This window comes from Equus caballus, chromosome 8 (assembly GCF_041296265.1).
Source record: "Equus caballus isolate H_3958 breed thoroughbred chromosome 8, TB-T2T, whole genome shotgun sequence".
In the NCBI taxonomy this organism is placed as follows: domain Eukaryota; kingdom Metazoa; phylum Chordata; class Mammalia; order Perissodactyla; family Equidae; genus Equus; species Equus caballus.
Window position 1 is genome coordinate 25,636,176 of NC_091691.1, and position 22,462 is coordinate 25,658,637.

At 40.7% G+C, this 22,462-nt stretch overlaps 1 protein-coding gene across 5 annotated transcripts in view; it reads right to left on the reverse strand.

Moving 5' to 3' along the window:
* Positions 1-22,087, reverse strand: part of SBNO1 (strawberry notch homolog 1) — a 52,551-nt gene extending 30,464 nt beyond the window's left edge. The window contains exons 1-9 of one of the 5 annotated variants that reach the window (XM_023647281.2): positions 21,536-22,087; positions 12,953-13,084; positions 12,346-12,450; positions 10,649-10,961; positions 7,106-7,206; positions 3,756-3,852; positions 2,085-2,245; positions 1,194-1,327; positions 934-1,024 (exon numbers count right to left, since the gene is read on the reverse strand). In XM_023647281.2, the coding sequence (XP_023503049.1) occupies positions 934-1,024; positions 1,194-1,327; positions 2,085-2,245; positions 3,756-3,852; positions 7,106-7,206; positions 10,649-10,961; positions 12,346-12,450; positions 12,953-13,084 (1,134 nt within the window). In that variant the 5' untranslated portion in view covers positions 21,536-22,087. Of the gene's footprint in view, positions 1-933; positions 1,025-1,193; positions 1,328-2,084; positions 2,246-3,755; positions 3,853-4,647; positions 5,434-7,105; positions 7,207-10,648; positions 10,962-12,345; positions 12,451-12,952; positions 13,085-21,535 lie in introns of those variants that run through there. The other 4 variants (XM_005612641.4, XM_014742195.3, XM_070220339.1 and 1 more) reach the window with 4 other exon arrangements.
* Positions 22,088-22,462: the final 375 nt, after the last annotated feature.

Sequence of the window (22,462 nt, forward strand, 5' to 3'; positions counted from 1 at the left end):
TTAGCTCAGGGCCAGTCTTCCTCAGCAAAAAGAGGAGGATTGGCAGTAGTTAGCTCAGGGCTAATCTTCCTCAAAAAAAAAAAAAAAAGAGGAGAATTATGATTAATAATGTGGTCTTCTTTTCAATCAGAAATCAAAAATATTTCTAGATGTAATTCTGGTACACAATTCCAGTTATTAGTTTTGAACTGTTACTAGTCATTCAAGACACAGTACTTCACATCCCAATCCACTCCGTCGCACCCACCCAGAAAAGCCCCTGATGAGCACGGCAAAACTGAACCCACTTGGGACTCACGTGGAAAGGAGATTTATGTTTACTTATTTTCAAAGGGCTAGGATGGAGGCTCTTGCAGGAACCCTCTAACTCCAACAATGGTGCAACAATAAAGGTTTCCCAAATGAACAATAAGATTGTCATCACATTAAAGTGTGCTTTAGACACTGAGACACATTTCCTTCCACTTGACAGAACTGTTTTAACATTTACACAGGATCCGGCATGCAAGTCCACTGGACATACAAATATCTAAACCAGACTCCAAACCACGATTCTCTCTACACTGCAATGGGCACACTGCCTGTCCATAAAGCTTTATGACACTGCGCCCTCATACTCATAGTTACATGAGCTCCGCCCATATCAAGTTACTTCAAAAACAAAGACAAAAATAACACTGAAGACAGAGAGAATAAACTCCCTAACAACAGAGACAATGCCCATCTTGTGTGCCACTACATAACCCTACCTGGCTTAGTATCTGACATGCAGTAATCCACACACCAACAACACTGGCTAGCACTCACTAGGCTTTCTGTTAAATAACTCATTTAATCCTCATAACAACCTACAAGGTAAAAACTACTATCAGTCTCATCTCACAGATGAGTCACTATTTATGGAACAAGCAACTGAATACAAAACTTTCATACCTTATTTAATGAATGGACCAAAATGTTTTTTGCTCCAATATCCCTCAAATCTCTTTCAGCATCATACTTCAAATCATTTGAAACACTGAACCTGCCACACGAAAAAAGAAAAACATACAAATTAAACATAAATTCCATTATTCTAGCAGTTTTCAGGAAAAAATAAAACCAGGCCTTGACACCTATTATTTAAAACCCATCCCCACAAGCTGAAGGAACTATCCGCAAGTGAAAGCTCCCGGTCAGTCTTTAGCACTTACCACAATGCTCTTTTTCTACTCAACAAATAATTTTCATAGATGATCCCTGCTATCGTTCTTCCTTTTCCTACACCGGCACCATCACCTATTAAGAAGCCAGCACGATCTCCATTAGGTAGGAATGTTTCATGTTGCTGAAAAGGAAAAAGCTGGTAATTAATCTATTACTTTTGATATTCTGGTGATCAGTCTTTCATCCACCGGTTCGGGAACATGCAGACGTGCTCTGTTTTTATATAAATGGTGCACAGTTTGGCTTAGTGTGGATACTTTCCTCACGTTACTATATACTCTTTCCTGCTACCCCCACATGCGTCAGGTAAAGTTAACAAACTGGTGAGCACTCTTCCATACCCCTTTCAACGCTTGCACAATTCAAATACAAACTTTTACATCAGATATAAATATGGGGAATGGTTGGCTATTTGGCCATTACTTATTTTACAAAAATGGAGTATGACAGAAATCCTTTCAAGACAACTGGCACAGCTCTGACACCTGAATAGTAATACCACATTTTATTCAATCAGTCCCCAAGGGTATGGGCTTTCGAATCTTTTCTAGCTTTCAGCCACTGGGGGGAAAAAAGCTGCAACAAATAGCCTTATAAATATGTTATTATATAATAGTTCTATCGGATAGACTCCCAGTAATGGAATTGTTAGGTCAAAGGATATATGTATTTTTAATACATATTCCCAGTGAATTCCACCAGACACGCACTCCCCACATCTACACTACCCTTTAATCTTCTAACATATAAGTTCCATAAAAGCCACACTCATAAGTTTTTCATGCAAGGAAAACATACCCTGGATTAAAACAACTATATTACATGGTTTCAGGTTAAAAGATAAATATCGTATGTAGTTATGACATATTATTGCTTACCTGGGCAGCATATGTAATTGCCTCAAGCTGTAATGCTGACAACCAGCCATTATCAATGGTTTCTTCAGAAATGGATGTTTTGTACCAAACATCAGGAGGAGTAACGCTGGATAAAGAACTAGTTTCCACAACAGCATCTGGGTGACGCAGGCCAATTTTTACTAAACAAAAATTTAAAAATACTTCATTTTAATTATTCTACATAATAATACTTCTGGTTTTATTATAAGACATTACAATATTTTTCCTGTAACAGAAAATACAATAATAAGTAACTATACACTGTGGGATTCTATAAAAAGTCACTGACAGATGGTAAAGTACCTTTTAAATTTGACTAAAATTACTTATTTATCAACTACCTACAGTTTAAATAGAGAGTTGCTGGTTAAAAAGATCTAGAAAAATGCCAACTTAGTTCAGACAACCAGGTTCTCCAGTAGTAAGAGAGCAAAACCCTAGATTAAGGAGTTTACTTGAACGAATCATTCACTGCTATCGGTGAATCAAACGTTTGGAATATAATTTTATCTTGAAAGGTATTTCAAAAGAAGTCTGGGCTATAAAATTAAACAGCAACTAACTCCCCAAAACGCATATAATGTGAATAGTTTAAAATAGGGGCCAGCAAACTTTTTGTATAAATGGTCAGATAGTAAATAATTTCAGCTTTGTGGGTCATCCGGTCTCTTTTATAATTACTGAACATTGTTGTAGCAACATAAAAGCAGCCATAGCCAATAAATAAACCAATGGGCTTGGCTATGTTCCAATAAAACTCCACTTATTAAAACAGGCATGGGTCCAGATTTAGTTTGCTGACCTGTGGTTTAAAGGCCCATAGATAAATTTCAATTTTTTTGTGAAAACTATTTAGGGGGAAAAACCCAGATACCAAAAATTTCAGATACCACAACCTGAAGTTCATTTTAAATGACTAGAAAGGGATGAGATCTTGGGAATCCATACATGGTTGGTAGAGATTTCTAGTTTAATTTAACTGGTATTATTGGTGGCTTTTTATATAAACCCAGAGTATAGAAAAGATAAACTCTAGCCAGATGTTTTTTTCATCTTATTACCCCCATATAATGAATGAGAAAGTGAAAAATTATATACAAAAGCTAAAAGCTATTAATTTTCAACTTACTAAATGAATTCATTTCCACTAAATGAATCATGCCACTAAAAAAATGAATCACGGTCCTTATGGAAAAAAGGCAGAAATAGTGTTAATGTAAACTGAATTCAAATATCTCATTTTATTTTTAAGATTACCATGTTTTTATGGTTTGTTTTAGATAAGCTGTACAAACTATAAAAGCTAAGATACATATTTACATCTGTGCAATTTACTATGATTTTATAATCATTGCCAATATGAGCAAAATTAACTTGAAATAAAATAAAACTCAAACTTTTTTACTCTTGGTTTTAACAGACTTCAACTTACAACAAAGCTCTATATATATGTAGGAAAAAACCCACAGTAAAATTTTCTTGTAGATATTTTAAAACACATGACAGTTGAAAACATATTACAATGTTCATACTTCTCAAATCCTGAAGTACCAATCCTGACAGATCCTAATAGATAATAACGTGTGTGGGGAAATTATTTAAGAGGAACCCAGAAATCTTTCACTATGTTGACAAGTCCCAAAGACATACATTTTATTGGCATATACTCTGCATAGGTTTCCGCATGGCCCATTTCTTCTTCATCTTCTTCCTCTGGTTCATCTTCCTCTTTCACAACAGGGACCTTCTGTAACAAAGAGAACGCATAATCAGTGTTAAGTCCAGAGACTGGAGACCCCAGCCAACACACAGGAAAATGCTTTCGCAGGAATATCCTCACTCATCAGGCTGGGAAACATGACACACCACTTCTATGTTCCCGAAAATCTGGGTCACACTTTGTGGCTTCCCTGCTTCTCCAATGATGAGCACAGACAATCCATGTCTTACTCTTATCCCTAACACACAGAGGTCACCAAAGGGCTCCACCTGCCTTCCAGCCATCATTGTCACAAACTCCTTTCCCTTTCAATACTTTCTACCCTCCCTGAGCACAGAACGCTCTCTAACCTCAGTCCTCACTCTTCATTCCTACTCCAGGAATACAAAGAGTAAGGGGTTTGGGGAGAAAAAGCAGATGAGCCCCACATCCTCCAACCTCATGGGCAGAAACTGTCTCACATCCCACCCTCCTTTCAGTTCACTTCCATCTGTCTTCTTGCCTTCAAATCCTAAACCCCAAAACTCTGGAGTTTAAAGGTTCTCCTGAAGAACAGAGAATTTACTTCAGACATCTGCGTCTCCACAGACACAACAACAATCATATAGGACAGCCATATCATTTACTCTCCAAAACTTGGCACATGTGGGAGTAAAATGGGGAGCTATCAGTAACCACATCAGGAAAATAGGAGGAAACCCAGACTGTCTCAAGCAAACTGAGCGAATGGTCACCACAGTCTCATGTTCCCTTGTGTTTCTCCACAGTCTTAAAGGGGTAGAGGCAGGCAGGAATAGGGGAATAGGAAGACCGTGAACAAACCTCTTTTCATTACCAGAAAACCATTAGGAAAGCTCTTTATTAACGTGTGCTTGTTCAAGAAGAGCAGAGAGAAGCAGCTGTGGAACCCAGTATACCAAGGAAGGGAGAGAAGGAGAAAACCTGGTCAGGACATACACGTAATGCCAAGGATAACATGACACTGAAAAGTAATGGCAGGTTTCTTCTTTCTACTTTATGTATTTATTTAGTCTAGAGCAGAATATGATGGCACACAGATGCTCAAAAATGTGAGAAGTAAAAGGAGGTAGGAGATAAACATCTAATCAACATTAACTCACGGAGTCCTCAGAAAAAAATCCACAAACCTCTGAATGTTCTCAGAAAGTACGTCAAAATAAAATCCAATTTCAGAAACTGGAGACAAAATGGGGTTAGCCAAAGAAACAGATATAAATGGCAATTCTGCCGTTATCCATTTGTGTAGCCTTGGGCAAATTACTTAAGTTCTGAACCAACCCCCCCCCCCCACCTTTGTACCTTTTCTTCACCTATAAGATGGAATGCACACTATAATAAACGACCAGACTCCTCTCTTCTCCCTCTACCTTATAGTCTTTTACTTAAATTCAAAAACAAAACAAAAAATCACAAAGGGTATAATTGGAGGATGAGTTGGTAATACCAAAGGGTCACAAAATCCAGGGACCAGACAGGTAATATTTCTAAGCCCGCTGAATGTAAAATGGCAAGTGACATCAAGCTTAGTGTTAAGGAGAAAAATGGAGGGAGGGAGACTGTGGTACCTGGGAAATGCCTGCCTAACACACAAATTAGATGGTCACTACTCAACTTTAGGCATGTTTTACTAGGTAGGCAATGTGGGCTCAGAATGGTCAAGAGAATCCGGAAATCAGGATTTTTTTTTTTTAAAGACTTTTTTAGTTGTGGGTCCTTCTAGTTGTGGCAATGTGGGATGCCACCTCAGTGTGGCTTGACAAGCAGTGCCACGACCGCGCCCAGGATTTGAACCCGCGAAACCCTGAGCCGCCGAAGCAGAGCGTGCTAACTTAACCACTCGGCCACGGGGCGGGCCCCTGGAAATCAAGATTTTATGTATTAGCAATAAATTCAAAATTTTTCAAAATATTGTAGAGGCCAAACAAAACATACCTGTCAACTTGTTTTGGTCCACAGGCTACCAGTATGCAATCTGTTAGATGTTTCTTAACTGCTGGGACAATATAGGACTTTTGGCATATTACGAACAAACATGGGCTGCACTGGGAACCTGAGCACTACATAAAACATTTCTTAAAGAAAATGTTTTCTTACCTTCCAAAAATCAACTCCCAAGTAAGCTGTTGGCACACAACCATTAAGTAAACTGAGTACTGCAATCACTTGTTCTCCGGGTCCCTGTTGAACGTCAGGTACAGGTTGCTCTGCTCTCTCTCTAATTCCACATTCCATCCTCAAGTCCTAACAACCTTTTGGTATTGTTATGTTCAGTCATCCCCTATTTTCTTTCCCCTCACCCTTTTCCAATCTCCCAAGTTTGGTCCCTAATCACTGCCCTTCTGGATAACTTAACCAACATCCCAATCTGTCTCTCCTCCCTACCCTGACCCATTCTGAATTGGTGCTGCACCAAGTCAAAAGTCCTTCAAGCTCAACTCACGATCCTCCACAGAGCCCAAATCAACCATTCCAACTTCTTCCAGCAACCCAAGTACCCAGGCTTAGTGTCACCTACGCACACAGCCACCAACTCCCTGTGCCTATTAATGTTTTAGCTCCCTTCCTAAAATGCCCTATCAGTCTCTCCAGACTCAAAACTAAAGCTCCTTATACCTCCTCCATAAAATAAAGTCTTCCCATCAAGTTTAGGGAGATCTCACCTTCCTCCAAATTCATAACCCTTTCTCTGAGGATCACAATGCACTTTTTGCTGTACCTTATATACCTACTCAAACCATACCGTTGTCAAATTGTACGTTTATTGAAGGGGGAGCCATGCAGATACTTCTTGTAGAAACCCACCACACACACACATGCAGTGTTATACACAGCATAGTTATTAAATAAATGCAGGGAATCAAGTAACCCAAAGTATACAGCATCTCCAACACAGAAAAAAATTATCATATAATTACCCATACCTACACCATTATTTGATCTGACAGCTCAGGTTCAATCCTAAAACGAACATAGTTATCAAATACTTTTGGTTAACTTCACATTATCGTTTTTTCTGATCAGAGAAAATTCACAATAAAAAGATGTGAGTACTACAGCCTATCAAATATGCAAGTTATAATAACCTTGTTTAGTATATATTAGTTTATTCCAGTGAGGTTCAATGCTTATTCATTAGTTTATGTAGCTGAGTAGCCCCCCCTTCACCCAAAAAAAGTGTTCTAAGGGTTATTGTAGAGGACTTTTAGCCAAGTGTACTTTCATACCACACCAAAATACAGATGCAGATTTTGAAACTCACCATGGTCGGGGAAAAACTTCTCATCTTCATGTCATTTATCCATATTCTTGCTACTTCTTTATTAGAAGACTCTTTCTTTACTGTACCATTGCTTACATCAGCTGAGGGAGAAAGTCAATTTACATTTTAGAACAATTCCTTTTCCTACAGTTTTTATAAATTCAGTAAAGTTTACCCACTTCACAAATCAAAGAATACCAATCTGCTTATCACTAACTTAAATTAGGCATGAGGATGAAAACATTCAAAGCTATGTGTCATTATGGAGGTATGAATTAACCTTAGAAAACAAGCAACTTAAAAGGAAATACGTGCAGAGGAAATGTGAAAACTATTTATTAAAAAGACACCGTAACCAGAACTACTTGAGAGTTTATTTCAATACAAACACCAAGAGCCAGCATTACTTTGAGACACTTTACTTGGTTCATTAAAAAAAAAAATAAAACCTGGTGTTATCAAGAAGCCAGAATCAATCTCACCTGATTTGGTGGTGCTTACTAACTTTCAAAGCAAAACAATTATTTCTGGAAGGAAAAACACCAATTTGGGAACTCTCTTTTCCTCCTCCCCTCAGAATAAAGATCCAAACAATGAACCTTTTACACCAGTGGTCTGCAAATTCTTCTTAGATATAGCAACAGAACCCCTCAGTCCGAGTGTCAAAGTAGACCTGCTTGACTGAGGAGTCCAGAGCCCCTGTAACTAACGTCTATCCTCCAAGTACCCCTGAAGCTCGCCCACCAGTACCCAGGATTCTTGAGATCACAGTGTGAAAACCACACCAGAAGGAGTGATTAGCATCTTATCTCTTCTACCAAAAGACAAGGAGTTTTTGGGGGAGCCTGTCACTTGGGACTCCAAAATGACTAGTATTAAAGCATTAACAAAATAAAGAAGCTGGAAAAGAGATAATTACTTTATTTTGGGGCATGATTTGTTTAATATGATTGTGGGAGAGCCAGTGAACAGTTCACAGATAGTTACAGGACTGGAGTTCAAGTGAGAGATGAGAACCTAAAGAGAAACCCAAAGGGCTAAGGAATCCAAAAGAGGCAATACCCACACAGATCAGAGAAGAACATGCAAAACCTTCCTCTTAGCAGTTCATACTTTTAATGTTCTTCCTTTTCAGTAAAAAGATGACCCTTTCCAACAACACAAACATTTGCTCATCTTCAGCATTCACTTACCGTTTCTTTTTCAGCCCTAGTCTAGTCTGATGGTTTCTCAGGCTTCCACACAAGGACAGCCTTGATTTGCAGTCTTTTGTCTTTTAAAAATTACTACATTGGATGTCCAAGATGTTACTGTATTAGGTATTCCTCAGTCAGATCCAAATCTATCCTGTTTTGTTTTGCTCTCTGAAGTCTTTCCTCACAATAGCATAGTCGTCTAAATTATGAGGGCATATGCTGTTTGAGGAGTGAAATGCTCAGAAAGCTACTCACATAAAAGCAGCAGTCTTTCTCCTCATTACATCCAAAAACTTAAATGAAAAGCAGTTTCCACTAACTGTTAATCACCCCCAAGTCTCCTAGGAGCCATTCCAGATGCTGCCCCAAACCTCAGTAGGTCAGGGCCACAGTCCTGCTCTCCACGGCGGAAAATGGAAATCAGTTCTAAGACAGTTAAAACAATTTCCCAACGGGAAATCTAACTGCCAGGTCGCAGCCAGCTCAAGACAATGACCTTGAGAATAAAACTAGAGCACAATGGTATGGACTCAAACATAAAAAGTAGATTATCTGGTATTTTTAATCATCTCTGACACTGGAGACAGTTAGTTCTACATCATCCTACAAACACTTTTTGCCCATTCCTGTAGAATGCCTTTAGCCCTCTACTTTATAAACACAACCAGAGTACAACTTCCAAGCAGTCAATTCTGCCTATATCAATTTCTATCAGGTATTAAAACTCATCTCCCACCATTAGAAAAGTAAAGCAGCTGTTTGGAAGGAGGAACTCTCTATTCAACACACATCACCTCATTCCAAGAGCCTGAGGGGATGCTATGCATGTCCTAGTACACACACACCTAGTGCTAGCACACAGCAGCAACTTCATGACTCAAGAATACAACGAACCCACAGAAATTTGTTTCTTAAAAAGGCCCCCATTCCTATGCTAACGCTATAAAACAGTGGTCAGCTCAGGAGATAAGTGAGGTGAGAGCATCTCCAACAGTGCTCACCACACAGTGTTATACAACAGGGACTCAAACATTATTTAGCCCAAGGGACAAAGGAAGGAAAGAATGTCCCTCCTAAGAGTTCACATTTTTCAGTTTCTAAAACTATACTACTAAGATTTAAAATAGCCAAAGTTAAAAAAAAGACATTAATTCTATTATACTCTTAACAATTCCCTTACTGTGCTAAATACAAAGCTTCCTCTGAGCACTCCACTTAAAACTGTAACCTCTTCCTACCCCATATTCCGTTTTCCATTTTCCTCCAGAGCACTTAGCCCTACCTAACATACTATATAATTTACTTATCTATTTTGTTTATTGTCGGTTTCTCTCTACTAGAATGCAAGCTCCATGAGGGCAGAGATTTTAACAGTTTTCTTTCTTCCCAGCCATAGCCTCAAAATCTCAGAAAAGTGCTTAGCACATAATAGGTACTCAATAAATATGTGTTGAATGAATAACAAAAATAGCCACTCCAGAGAAGGAAAACTAACTATAAAATCTACATTCTTTGTGCATAAGTGAATTCTCAAAAAGGCGTAACCAAATGATTATTGAGCTTTTCCCCTTTAAATCTACACCTATCCTTAAAGCATATAGATTAGCTAGTGGTGATGGGTGCACAGCTCTGAATATACTAAAATCCAGTGAATCCATTTACCTTTTAAAGGGTAAATGTTATGGTATGTGAATTCTATCTCAAGAAAGCTGTTCATTAGAAAAAAGTATTATGGGTGCTCACTCTTCAAAGAACTATAATGAATTATCTCATAATGAAAGTGTATGTATTTTAAAAGAGAACTTAGTAAAAACACAACAACCCACGAGCAATGAAGTCAATGACAGGCTAAATCAGAAAAGTGGAAAAGTCAGAGTTAAAGCAGCAAAGTATCAGTTTAAGGCTTGTTACCTCAAGTATGGTCCACCAGCTATAGCACCTCCAACAAGCTTGTCAGAAGTGCAGAATCTTGGGCCTCACCCCAGACCGACTGAACCTGATGCTATTTTTGAACAAGATCCCCAGGTGATTCATAGGCACATAAAATTTGAGAAGCAACGATTTAAAGGACTGAGAAAAATGTTAACTGGTTTTTCACAATACATAACACTGATATCTTACGGTGTTAATGTAGCCACCTGATAATTCTACACTTCATTTCAAAGCCAAATGCTAAGGCTTCTAAATGTTTGCTTCCCTTGAACTATAGAAACACTATAACTGTACAGAGTCATGCAGATATTACTTCTTTCATGCCCAGTTCTTTTAAGACCTAAGCAAACCCTTAAAAACACACTAATATATCTTACCAAAGGCAGACAGTTGACACTACTCAAAACAGACTTACTGGCTGCTGTTGCAACTGGTTGAGCAATATTAGCCGGTGGCTTCAGTTTCATGAGTTCATTCAGACTATTATTTTTTAGTAGGTCCTTCAGTTGAACCTGGTCTTTTGAAGGTGCAGAGGTCATGGCATTTCGTACTGCTGGTGCTGAGACTGAAGGGCGTGTGTTTGCAGTAGTCTGGATAAACTTTGTTAAAGTAATGGTTTGCCGATTCGTTGTTACAGGTGGTGTTTTAGTCATTACAATTGTAGATCCCAAGGTCGGAAGCTGATTTATTTGATTCAGCACAAACGTTGTCGTAGATGGAGGCTGCTGCTAGAAAAGAAAACCATACACGTCACACCACTGCAAAATGCTTCATTTTGTAATGTAGCCTATGCCCATAAACACAATAGGCCATTTAAAACTCTAAAGTGACTTCTATTCTTACCTAACAATTGGCACTTCATTTTTAATTAAATATGATTAGCTATAAACTACCAAGTTAAAGCACACCACTTCGAGGAAAAGAAGGGATAGCAGCAGTGTGACATTTCATAACTGTCAGGGACAGCAAGCATAAAATGGGACTATGCTAAGCAAGCTGTGATGTACAGTAACCCACATAACACAAGGACTAGGAAAAGAAAGGATTTCTAATCCCAGCACTGCCTCAACCAGGTAGATAACCTTAAGCAAATCGCTTCACCTCTGGAGGCCCAGTCTCTTTGAGGACAGTTTCTGTTTCTAACATTCTATGATTCCTGTCCAACGCTTCATTTGCTATCACAGAGACTACACTAATGTTTAGAACTTAACAAGATAAAATCACCAAGCAGTTTTAAATTCTTGGGTCACAGGAAAGACCTAGCCTGGTAAATTACAAAACTAGGTGAGCATGTGGGTGCTACCTTTGAGCCTCAGGCAAAGCTCCAAGCACCTTATTTTTTATAGTTGAGGTGGGAGCATTACAAGCTGGACGAAAATGCAAAAAAAAAAAAAAAAGAGTCAAGATTTGAGGATAACAATATGTCTGTGACTACAAGCGACTAAGGTACAACTGAGATATTTTTATAAATTTAAGTCTATTTCTACTTTCTTTCTTCCTCAAACTATTTATTTCTCCATGACTACTACGTGAAGAATCTTTTAGATTACTATTTACTTTTAAACAAAGTAAATCACTTTTAAACAAAACTCTCAATAATAATTTATCGTAAGTTATCAAATGTTAACCAGTTTATCCAATAATTTTACACCACCAGGCTTAAGGTAATAATAGCTTTGTTTAAGGTAAGGTCAGAGGAACTCCATATTTAAAGCACAATTACAATCACATAAAAATTACATATACCAATAGAGAAAAGCTGTTTTAACAGACAAAAAGCCAAAATAAACCATACCAACAGACAAAAGCCGAAATAAGTAAAAATGAAAGGTGTAGTGGGATAGTATGCAGTTCATTTTTACTTCATGAATTATATCACTTGCAATAAACTAACTCCAAAAATTTCCTGTTTTGTCCTAATTATCTTTTGATCACCATAACTACCAGAAGAGTAAAATAAATGTTTTACAGAGTAGGAGGCGAGAGTAGGATATTGGGAAAGAAGAAGCAAAAAGCAGAACTAGTGAGATAAAACTATTTCATATTAAAGGTTATTTTCTTACTACAATCCTAAACTATTTTAGTAGTAATGTCAAAACTAAGTATTCTTACCCTAACATTTAATAGTGCTGGAGTGGGTACCGTCTCTGGTTCTTGTTTAACAGGAACTGCTGCTTCAGTCTCCAAGCCTAGTTCTAGCGCACTAAGTGGCACTGACTGGAGAGAAAACAACATCAGAGAACGAAATAAGGAATGATGGCAGTGAATTCTGTTTCAAGAACAAGAGATGTATTTATTTTATTAAAACCAAAAAAAGTCAAGTTTTACATTCAAATGGAATGTAAAATCACTGATACTAGGTATAAAGCAACAATCTCTGCAAGCATAACATCTTCGCAAAACTGTGCTAAAATTCAGACAATGTGTATAGTGAAAGGTCATAAAAATGTTTCTATAATGTACAAAGACAACTATTACAGAGGTTAATGATCCTCCCACAATAACTCTAATTCATCTCTTACGTATACATCAAAGCAGAAATTAATGTCTTGATTTTCATTGCAAATATTTTCCACCTCATGAATGAAGACTAATACTCAATATAAAAATAACACTCAAAGGTATATTTAAGATTAAGGCTTAATAAAACCCATTTCCATAAGTAGAAATTAAAATTAAGACAAACCTACTTTTTACAGAGGCTGTAGAAAACTCTTACCTGCTGAACCGGAGGGGTAGGTGTTGGAGTGGCAAGTCCTGCGTCTCCACCATCGATATCAAAGAGGTCATTCGGACTAATTCCACTTTCACTCAAAGCAGCAAGCAGTAAATCTTGCCCTGGCTCCACCATCTTTAGAACAAAATATTAAATATTAACATAAAACTTAAAAAGACAATTAACTCTCTTCTAAATATAAACCAACCTTTTCTACCAAATCTATTCATTCAATATTTATGAAGAACCTGCTACATGTCAGGCAAAAAGGATGAAAGTCTCTGATCCCATGAAATTCACATTAAGATGGAAAGAACAGAGAAGAAGGTAAAACACACCACAAGTACCTGTCTACAAAATGCTATGGGAACAGAGAAAGAAACGCTGAACTTTGCCTGGGGACAGAGGTCACAAAGATGAAAGCGGAGCTGAGTCTCAAGGAAGAAATCAAGTGCACAAGGATCTTCTGGACAGTGCATTCAAACTCATGCAGGCATGAAAGACATCGGCACTCCTTAATAATGATGGTTGGAGTAATTCAACATGGGTAAGAAAGCTTAGAACAGAAATATGAGGCTCAGGTAGGTGATGGCAAGAGATGAGGAAGATATCACCCAGAGCCTTGTATACCGTGCTAGAGATTTCACTTAATCCTGTGGGTAATGGGGGTCACTAAAGGGTTTTCAGATAGAGGTCTGCATGACATAGTCAGGTTTCTGACTTATAAAGATCACCTCACGGCAGTGAGGAAACAAACTGAGAATAGGGAGAATGAGACCAGAGGCAGGGGCACGTTTTAGGAAACTGCTACAGCAGACCAGGAGAGAGATGATGTGCTGTAATGGCAGGGTGTGGAGAGAAAGAAGGGCGAATGGACTCCAAGATATTTAGGAAGGAGAGTCCGTGAGACTAAGTTTAAATAAAAACTTAAAATAGAAGGGAGAATATGGAACACACAAACAAAAGACCCTGAGTTGATGGATGATTAGAGTTAAGCCAGGAGAAAGTGAAAAAATAAAAGTTGAGGGGCCAGCCCAGTAGAGTATAGTTAAGTTCACATGCTCCACTTCAGCGACCCAGGGATTGCAGGTTCGGATCCTGGGCACCCACCTACACACTGCTCATCAAGTCATGCTGTGGCAGCATCCCACATACAAAACAGAGGAACATGGCACAGATGTTAGCTCAGCAACAATCTTCCTCAAGCAAAAAGAGAAAAATTGGCAAGAGATGTTTGCTCAGGGCCAATCTTCCTCATCAAAAAATAAAAAGCAAAAAAAAAAAAAAAGTAAAAGAAATTTGAAAGTTGAGCTCAGGAGACCTGAAAAATGAGGTATATGGACTTTGGGGGCGGGTGGGGGAGACATCTTTTTAGGAGCAAGTAAATACATTTTAGGTTGGGGTTTTCCAACTATACTCTTAGGAGCCAGATCAAAGTATTCTACCACCAAAGCGGATTTTTATCCATTTTGTAGGGGGAAAAAGCTTCACAGAGCTTTCTCAATTTTAACTTTTCTCATTAATTTATCTGAAATAACCTATTTATATATATACAAACATACTTATGGGAAATCTGACTGCACTTTTTTTTTTTTTAAAGATTTTATTTTTCCTTTTTCTCCCCAAAGCCCCCTGGTACATAGCTGCGGGTCCTTCTAGTTGTGGCATGTGGGACGCCGTCTCAGCGAGGCCTGACAAGTGGTGCCATGTTTGCGCCCAGGATCTGAACCAGGGAAACCCTGGGCCGTTGAAGCGGGATGCTTGAACTCAACTACTCAGCCATGGGGCCGGCCCCAGCACTTGTTTTTCTCAGAAAACTAATTTCATGTTACACAAATAATATACTAATTTTCAACTAGTCCATTTGTTCTCAGACTGCGATAGAATTCAATGTCAGTGTTTCACTATGTCCTACAAAAAGAAAGATGTTAGTCAACAATACTATGACCATGACTTCCAACATAAGAACTACTGTTTTGGATGAAAGCACAGTATTTAACAGAGAAATTCTCTACTAGGTAGGTCTATGTCACATAAGCTCGTGAATCATTTAGAAAGTTCTAACAGGAACAGGAATGAGTTTAAGGTGGAAACCACAGACATCCAGAAACGAAACTAAGGGCAGACTTGCTACTTAAAACATAGGAGCAAGTACAGATAGTCCAAAAGAGATTTCCCCAAAGTTTTTCAGAGAAAGGAAAAAAAGCCTAAGGAAGAAAACACTTTGAGCAGGAAGGAGAAAGGGAAGAGGAACTGACAGTGACTAAGTATCTTTTATGAGCCTGACAGTGTTAGTGACACAAGCCCATAACAACCCCGCAAAAGACAGTACTACAATTTCAGAGATAAAATTCAATCTCAGAAAGCTTAAATTACCTGCCCAAGGCCACCCATCCAGATCTAGATTATTCAAACTCCCAAAGCCCAGGCATTGTCTTTCCAATGAGCAGACCTAGAAGTCAATGTTGGTAACCTGTGAAGTTGAAACACTTAATTTCGAAATAAATGATAGTCTGAGATTAAAATTGGAAGGGGGAGAGAGCATTATCAGCAAGATACAAATTTTTTTTTAAAAGATTTTATTTTTCCTTTTTCTCCCAAAGCCCTCTGGTACAAAGTTGTGTATTTTTAGTTGTGGGTCCTTCTAGTTGTGGCATGTGGTACACCGCCTCAGCGTGGCTTGATGAGCAGTGCCATGTCCGCCACGCCCAGGATTCGAACCAGTGAAACCCTGGGCCACCGAAGCAGAACGCGAGAACTTAACCACTCAGCCACGGGGCCGGCCCCGAGCAAGATAGAAATTTTATGAAAGACTTGGACACAGAGGACACAAATAAGAGAAACGTTCCAACATGGATTTTAAACTAAGTTGATCCGTTTTTCTAATACGTAGTTGACCATACTTTACAAATCATCCTAGTACACAGCACAAACAAGTACCAAGAGAGCTAACACAATGCTTTAAAAACACTTTCAATCCATAAAACACTTCACGAGGACCACTGACCTGTGGGAACACAGGGTCTTGGCCCACTTGCTATGGTTAATCTTGACCTAGAGTAATAGAACTCCAGAGACTATCAAAATGTCATCTTTGTTTGTAAATATTAGAAATAATGATTTATTTATATTTGAAACAAAAGTACGTTGTTTTAAACCAGTGACTCCTCAGCTATAGACCACAGAACCACAGAACCCTTGGAGGCCAAGGGAACCATTACCCCACTAGATGCACACCAAGCCCTCTCTAATTATACTCCAAAGTACAGAAACGTCACTAATTACTGAAACAAAAAATCATTGGAAAGTGTTACTGAACTCATGACAGCTTTTTGAAATATATTTTTTGAACAATGAGCATTAAAAGTACAAAAATATGGGCCTGGCTCTCTGTCCGAGTGGTTAAAGTTCTGCACACTCCATTTCAGTGGCCCAGATTCGTGGGTTTAGATCCCAGGTGCAGACCTACTCCACTCATTAGCCATTCTGTGGAGGTGTCCCACATACAAAACAGAGAAAGACTGGCACAGAGGTTAGCTCAGGGCTGGTCTTCCTTAAGCAAAAAAAAGAGGAGGGTGGGCAATGGATGTTAGCTCAGGGTGAATCTTCCTCAGCAAAAAAAAAAAAGAAAGAAAGAAAAAGAAAAGATAAAAAAAAATGTACAAAAATATTATCATGGAAGTGAGGAATTTGGGGAAGAAATTTGTTCAGATAAGAAATGATGGGGGGCTGGCACGGTGGCGCAGCAGTTACATTCACACATTCTGCTTCGGCAGCCTGGGGTTCGCCAGTTCGGATGCCGGGTGCGGACCTACGCACTGCTTGTCAGGCTGCGCTGCAGCAGGCATCCCATGTATAAAGTGGAGGAAGATGGGCACGGATGTTAGCTCAGGGCCACTCTTCCTCAGCAAAAAGAGGAGGATTGGTGGCAGATGTTAGCTCAGGGCTAATCTTCCTCAAAACAAACAAGAAAAAAAGAAATGATGGCAACAGTTATAAACAACACTATCAGTGACCTTTTCAAAATTCACAGGAATCAAACAACAACTTGAGACTCTCCGATCTGAGTAAGTGACCTAGTAGTGACAACATCTGTAGAAGTAGTAGGTCTTTTACAAGCTATAATGAAAGATTTTAATTTTACATACATCTTATACAGAAATGAAATCTAGGGATCCTTTCTCTCTTAGCCAATTGGGCACAGGTTCTCCACTTGCACTTTGGTGCAGTGAGAAGGGGAAAAGGCACAGACAGGGAACATCTATGCCATTCTCCATCTAACTCCATTAGGCAAAACTCTTAATATTTAATCATATTCTTATTCTCAAACTGTCACAGACTCACAGGATTTCAGTGCTCAGGGTGACAGAGAGCCCTTAAAATGTTCTATTATCCAGTCTTCGCCACCTTATTTTACAAATAAGTGAGATTTATTCCTGAGAGGGAAAACAGCACTTTCACTTTGAACCCACTAAGTACAAGATAAATGCAAATACTGTTAGGTGTAAGCACTGCGTTACAATGTGTCTACAAAACATTTCACAGACCTCAGGTGACATTTAATAGGTAGCAATCTAACAAATCCAAAAGTTACTAACTGCAGAGTGATTCTCAAACAATAGACAACAAAAAGGTTCCATTTTTATCATAAATACATTTGAAATCATCACCTATTTCAAAACAGTACACCTATCAAAGCATCTATGATAAATAAGAAACAGGGACACAGTAGTAGAAACTAAGAGCCATCCTTGGCAGGAAGAGAATCCTGAGAAATAATAGCCAATCAGAATGCAAGGATACAGTTCCCACGGAGAATACCAACACTGAAACCTATCAAGGAGGACAAGGTTCCTCTTGTTGAGACCTAAAGCAGATCTTTACAGCTCCAGGCAGATACAAGGGATGTATCTGCAGCAGCGGCAGCACCACAGAGACTGAGGAGACTACAGAGTCAAGCAGAATACCTGGGTTCAAATACTGGCTACATCACCCACTAGTAGGATAATAGGGTCAAATAATAACTTCTGTGACTCAGTTTCCTCATCTTCCAATGGGAACAAAAATGGAACCTACCTTATAGGATTGCTGTGTTGACTAAATGTTATACTATTTACTTGGAATAAATATTAGCCTCTAGCTATTAACTATTGCTTTGATAAACATTAGTATCATGTCCAAAAAATGTTTTCTTCCGTATCTCTGATGCAACATTTTATTTCCCAGAAAACAAACTTTGTTGGCAATCTATTTAATAGTTAACCTCCAAATTAGCTCTATAAAATACTAGCTCCCTTTTCACCTGAAAGTGTCACACATCCAGTTTGTCCAGTTAATCAGTTAGCACGTCTACAGGAAACTGAGAGACATCTTTAAATGTGCACAGATAATATTACTTAGCAAGTATCTCTGCCTCAACTAATAACAAAAAGGATTTTTTCTCTTTATTTACAAGAGCTTACTCAGCTTCAACCTTGCTTTTTTATGCAGCCCAGATGTGATGACTGACATTTGGTTTAAGAATGTGAAGGACAATGATCCACTTAGACTTTAGCTGATATAGTCGATCAACAGTATTTAGTGTCTACTGAGTGCTGGTTCCTTAAGAAAACCAGGAGGAAGAGAAGGCAGTTACAAAAGAGTTCGTTAGAGAATTTTCTTTACCTAAAAAGATATAATCTGTATTTTGAACACCTACTTCTCAAGGGAGCAGTTGCTCAGTAAAATGACCCATCCTCCATTGCAAAACCTATAGGAAGAATGGATTCACAAAGCAACGTATATATTACAGACAAAGTTTCAAGAATGCTTTACAAAAGAAGCACAAGAAAGAAAGGGGGGGAGGGAATGGACGCTTTCTTGATCACCAGATCAAATTCAGATGGCTACTCTTGAGATTTACCATATGGTCGGACTGTTTCCTTAACCCTCAAGATAACCCATGAATAAATGCAACCCATTATTCTCTTGTCAAAGATGAGAAACTGAGGCTTAGAGAGATGAAGTATAACAAGGAAACAACAAAGCAAGCTTGGAGCAGAATTACAAACCTGGCTGACATCACATCCCTCCAAGATTCTCTACTCTTAAGCCTCTATCAGTATTTTTCAAACTGCTGGTCACAACACAGTGGGTTGTCAAACCAATTGAGTGTCAAACCAATTGAGTGTATCATGACCAGTATTTTTAAATATTTCAGTACAGAAGAGAAAATTAGTGCAGAACATGTAGAGAAGATAAACATTACTTCATGAAATGGGTTTTTCAGTTCTGTGTGTATACATACACAAACTCACAATTTAACATATTTCCTACTGTGGGATGCAGTAAAAGGTCTGAAAATCACTGATCTGTGCTATACACTGCCTCCCAAGAAATAAACTAATTTGATAAGCTTTGTACATTTTATTCATAAAATAGATTTCCTGCTCTTCAAGAGCCTATCCTTTTCATCTACAGAATTTCAGTGGTATCCCAACTTTATCCTTAATACTAATTAAGTTCAACCACATCAAAGTGCATCTGTCAATTAGCATCAAAAAACAAAGGGAATAGCACAAATTTTAGGATTACATCATTTTGATGATCAATTGGTTCTTTAACCTGAAAGCAATTCCTCTCAAAAAGTATCTTTACATCAACTTTAGGCAGGCAAAGCATGAGAACCCAGAGCCTCATGAAAAGTCGGGTTATTTGGTAAGACCAGACCTCAGATCTGAGTGTTCACCTCCTTCACAGGCAAGTCTCAAATCAAAGCTCAATTTAGAGACTAAGAAACGCCAAAATGTATTTGTAGCTAAAGTCTTGGAGGTAAACAAATCATTCAAAAAACCATGAAAGAATCTCAAGACTGCCTGTTTTTAAATAGCAATTTCAGCAAAACTCTTAAAACATGTAAAATCGCCTGACACATAACAGCATTCAATGAATGAATGAACGAATTGTAAACCAATAACTAAGTGCTCTTTTTTAAACTTATCCAGCAACTAAAGTAAAATTTATTCAAAATTCTGAAGACAACTGTATGCAATCAAGTTAAATTGGGAAATAAAAAGTAGAAGCCAGAGGAAAAAAGTAAAGACGTCTTCTCTGGTAAGGTTAATTTTGGGATCAACTTCTTCAAACAGGAAAATAAAACACTCTCTTGCTTGAGAAATTAAAATCTCACTCAAGGCACCAGTAGCAAATTGTCTTTTATCCTAGAAATTCTGTACTATCTTTTGTGCAATGACGATGGCTTCCCCCGCCGCTTACGAAAATCAGTTCTGATTGCCGTAAATAACTGGGAAAAAATGGAATCCCTCTGCACTGTTAGCTGGTTTAAGTGTCTGCAACTGTTAACTGGATTCGCGCTAGGGCAACTGGGGGTTTGACAGCTTTCTAGACCCTCCTGGCTGACTCTCTAGAAGCCCTACTCCGTCTCTAATTCTGGTTGCCTGGAGAACATGAAACATTTAACTCAACATAAACTGCTAATAATCAATTTTCAAAGGTCAAAGGGGACCCAGTTTTTACCCTTCCCTCATCAACACGTGTTCAGTACAAACTTCCGGGTGCGGCTACAATTGGCTGCGCAATTCAATGGATAAAAACGTTGCTTTATTTGACTCTCATCTTCTCGCCCGTTCTTTTCCCACGTTTCTCAACCAGCGACTCCCCAAAACAAAAGCTTCCCACAGTAAACGCAGCACGCACATAGAAAGAGCTTCTCTGTGCGAGGATCAAGTTAGTGGTCCGCAAACATTAACCAAACAGAAGCACAAAGCCGGGGTGGAAAGGGGAGGAGCTGGAAGCCAGGGTCAGGAGAGAAACAATCACAAGGGTTCAGGAACATCCAAATCTCCTCAGCGGTTAAACCGACCCCAAAACCACTTCTGGGAAACCACCAGCACACACTGGTTTGGGGAACTTTAGATGCTCGTTACGCCAAACACTCTCCAAGTAAGCAAATCCCCAACCGCCTTCCCCTCCGCAGAGAGACTTCGCCGGAGGTGAAATTAACCTCCTCACCGGGGGAGGCGTGAAGGTGGCCCCCACGTGTCCCCGCACCTTCCCCACCGCCCTGGGAGCGAGGCCATCAGAAAACCGCAGGGACACGGTCCAGACGCGGGGCGACCCTGCCACCCCCCGCGCTCGCCGGGCCGGGAGCGACCTCCAGCAGCAGGACTTTTGAAGGATTGCGGAGCTCACTTTCCTGCGGGTCGGGGACTCGCACCCGCAGGTGACGCGGGGGGAGCGAGGCGGCGACCGAGCGGGGCCGGAGCCGGCGTCCGCAGACCCTGCCTCCCCGCCCAAACGGGTGCCTCCGGCCCGGGACAGCGGGGCCCTCGGGGCCCGAGAGCCCCACGCGCGGCCACCGCAGGGCCCGGCGCGGACGGGCGGAGGAAACGAGCGCGGCGGGGACCGTGCCCCCAGAGCCTCGGGCGCGCAGCCGAAGGGGCGGCGAGGGGCGAGGGAGGCCCCAAGCCGGGGTGAGGTGGCGCCCCCCCCAGCCCGGCCCCACACGGCCCCCTGAGGAGGGTGGGAGTGGGAGTCTGTCCGGGAGAGGGAGTGTGGAAACAGAGAAGGGCTGAGGGAAGGGCTTACTTTCCCCGCGGGATCCGACGCCGGCACAGCTCCTCCCGGGCGGCGAGAGCTTGGAGAACCAGAGGCGAGCGGAGCGGAGGCGGCGGTGGCGGCGGCAGCAGCGGCGTCCGGCTCTGCCTACCTCCCCGCCGCCATCTTGACGCCCCTCCCCCAGCCCCCCCGCCCGCCGGGAGGGGAGGGGGTGGGGCGAGGGATGAGGCGCCGCGCGCACGCAGCGCGCGCCGCGCGCCCCACGTGACTTCCTCCCTCCCCCACCCGCTCCGCAGCGCCGCTCTCCGCCCCGCCTCCCTCCTAGGTGAAGGAAGATGACTTCCCCCCCCATCTTGACCGCCCCCCTGCCTTCGCCGTCAAGCACGGACTCAGCCGGCTCCCGCCGACCCGGTACCAGTAGTTGGATCCTAGGAAATTCCGGAACCCAAACGGTCCATTACCGCGGCTCCGGGGTGGGCGAGGGGTGAGGGGGCCGGGTTTCCGAGAAGGGGGAGGGGGGAAGGCGAAGGCCGCCTAGGAGAGTCACGTGTCTACTGCTTCCGCTGGCGCTCGAAAGACCTCGCGAGAGTGCTTTCCCCCTCCCTTTCTCCCCCGCGGGCTGTTGGGAAGAAGGTCGGCGCTCTGGGTTGCCACGAGGAGGTCAGCCGGTGGGTCGGGCGCATGCGTCCCACACCTGCTTTGAAAGTCGTGCCAGGAGGGGCCCGAAGCTATTTTCAAAAGGCTTTGGGTGTGTGGCTTCGGCCCAGGAAGTTATCTAGTGGCGTCTCTGTCAGTTTGAAAAGCTCATGATTACCTCGTCTGTCCCAGAGAAAAATGTTCCCATATTCGTTGCTTGTTAGGCTCGCTCAAAGCGCTTTATTCAATATGAAACTGCAAGTGACTCGGTTGCTTGCCCCTGGTCCACTGCCATTAACAACACATCCTGAGGAGTGAGCG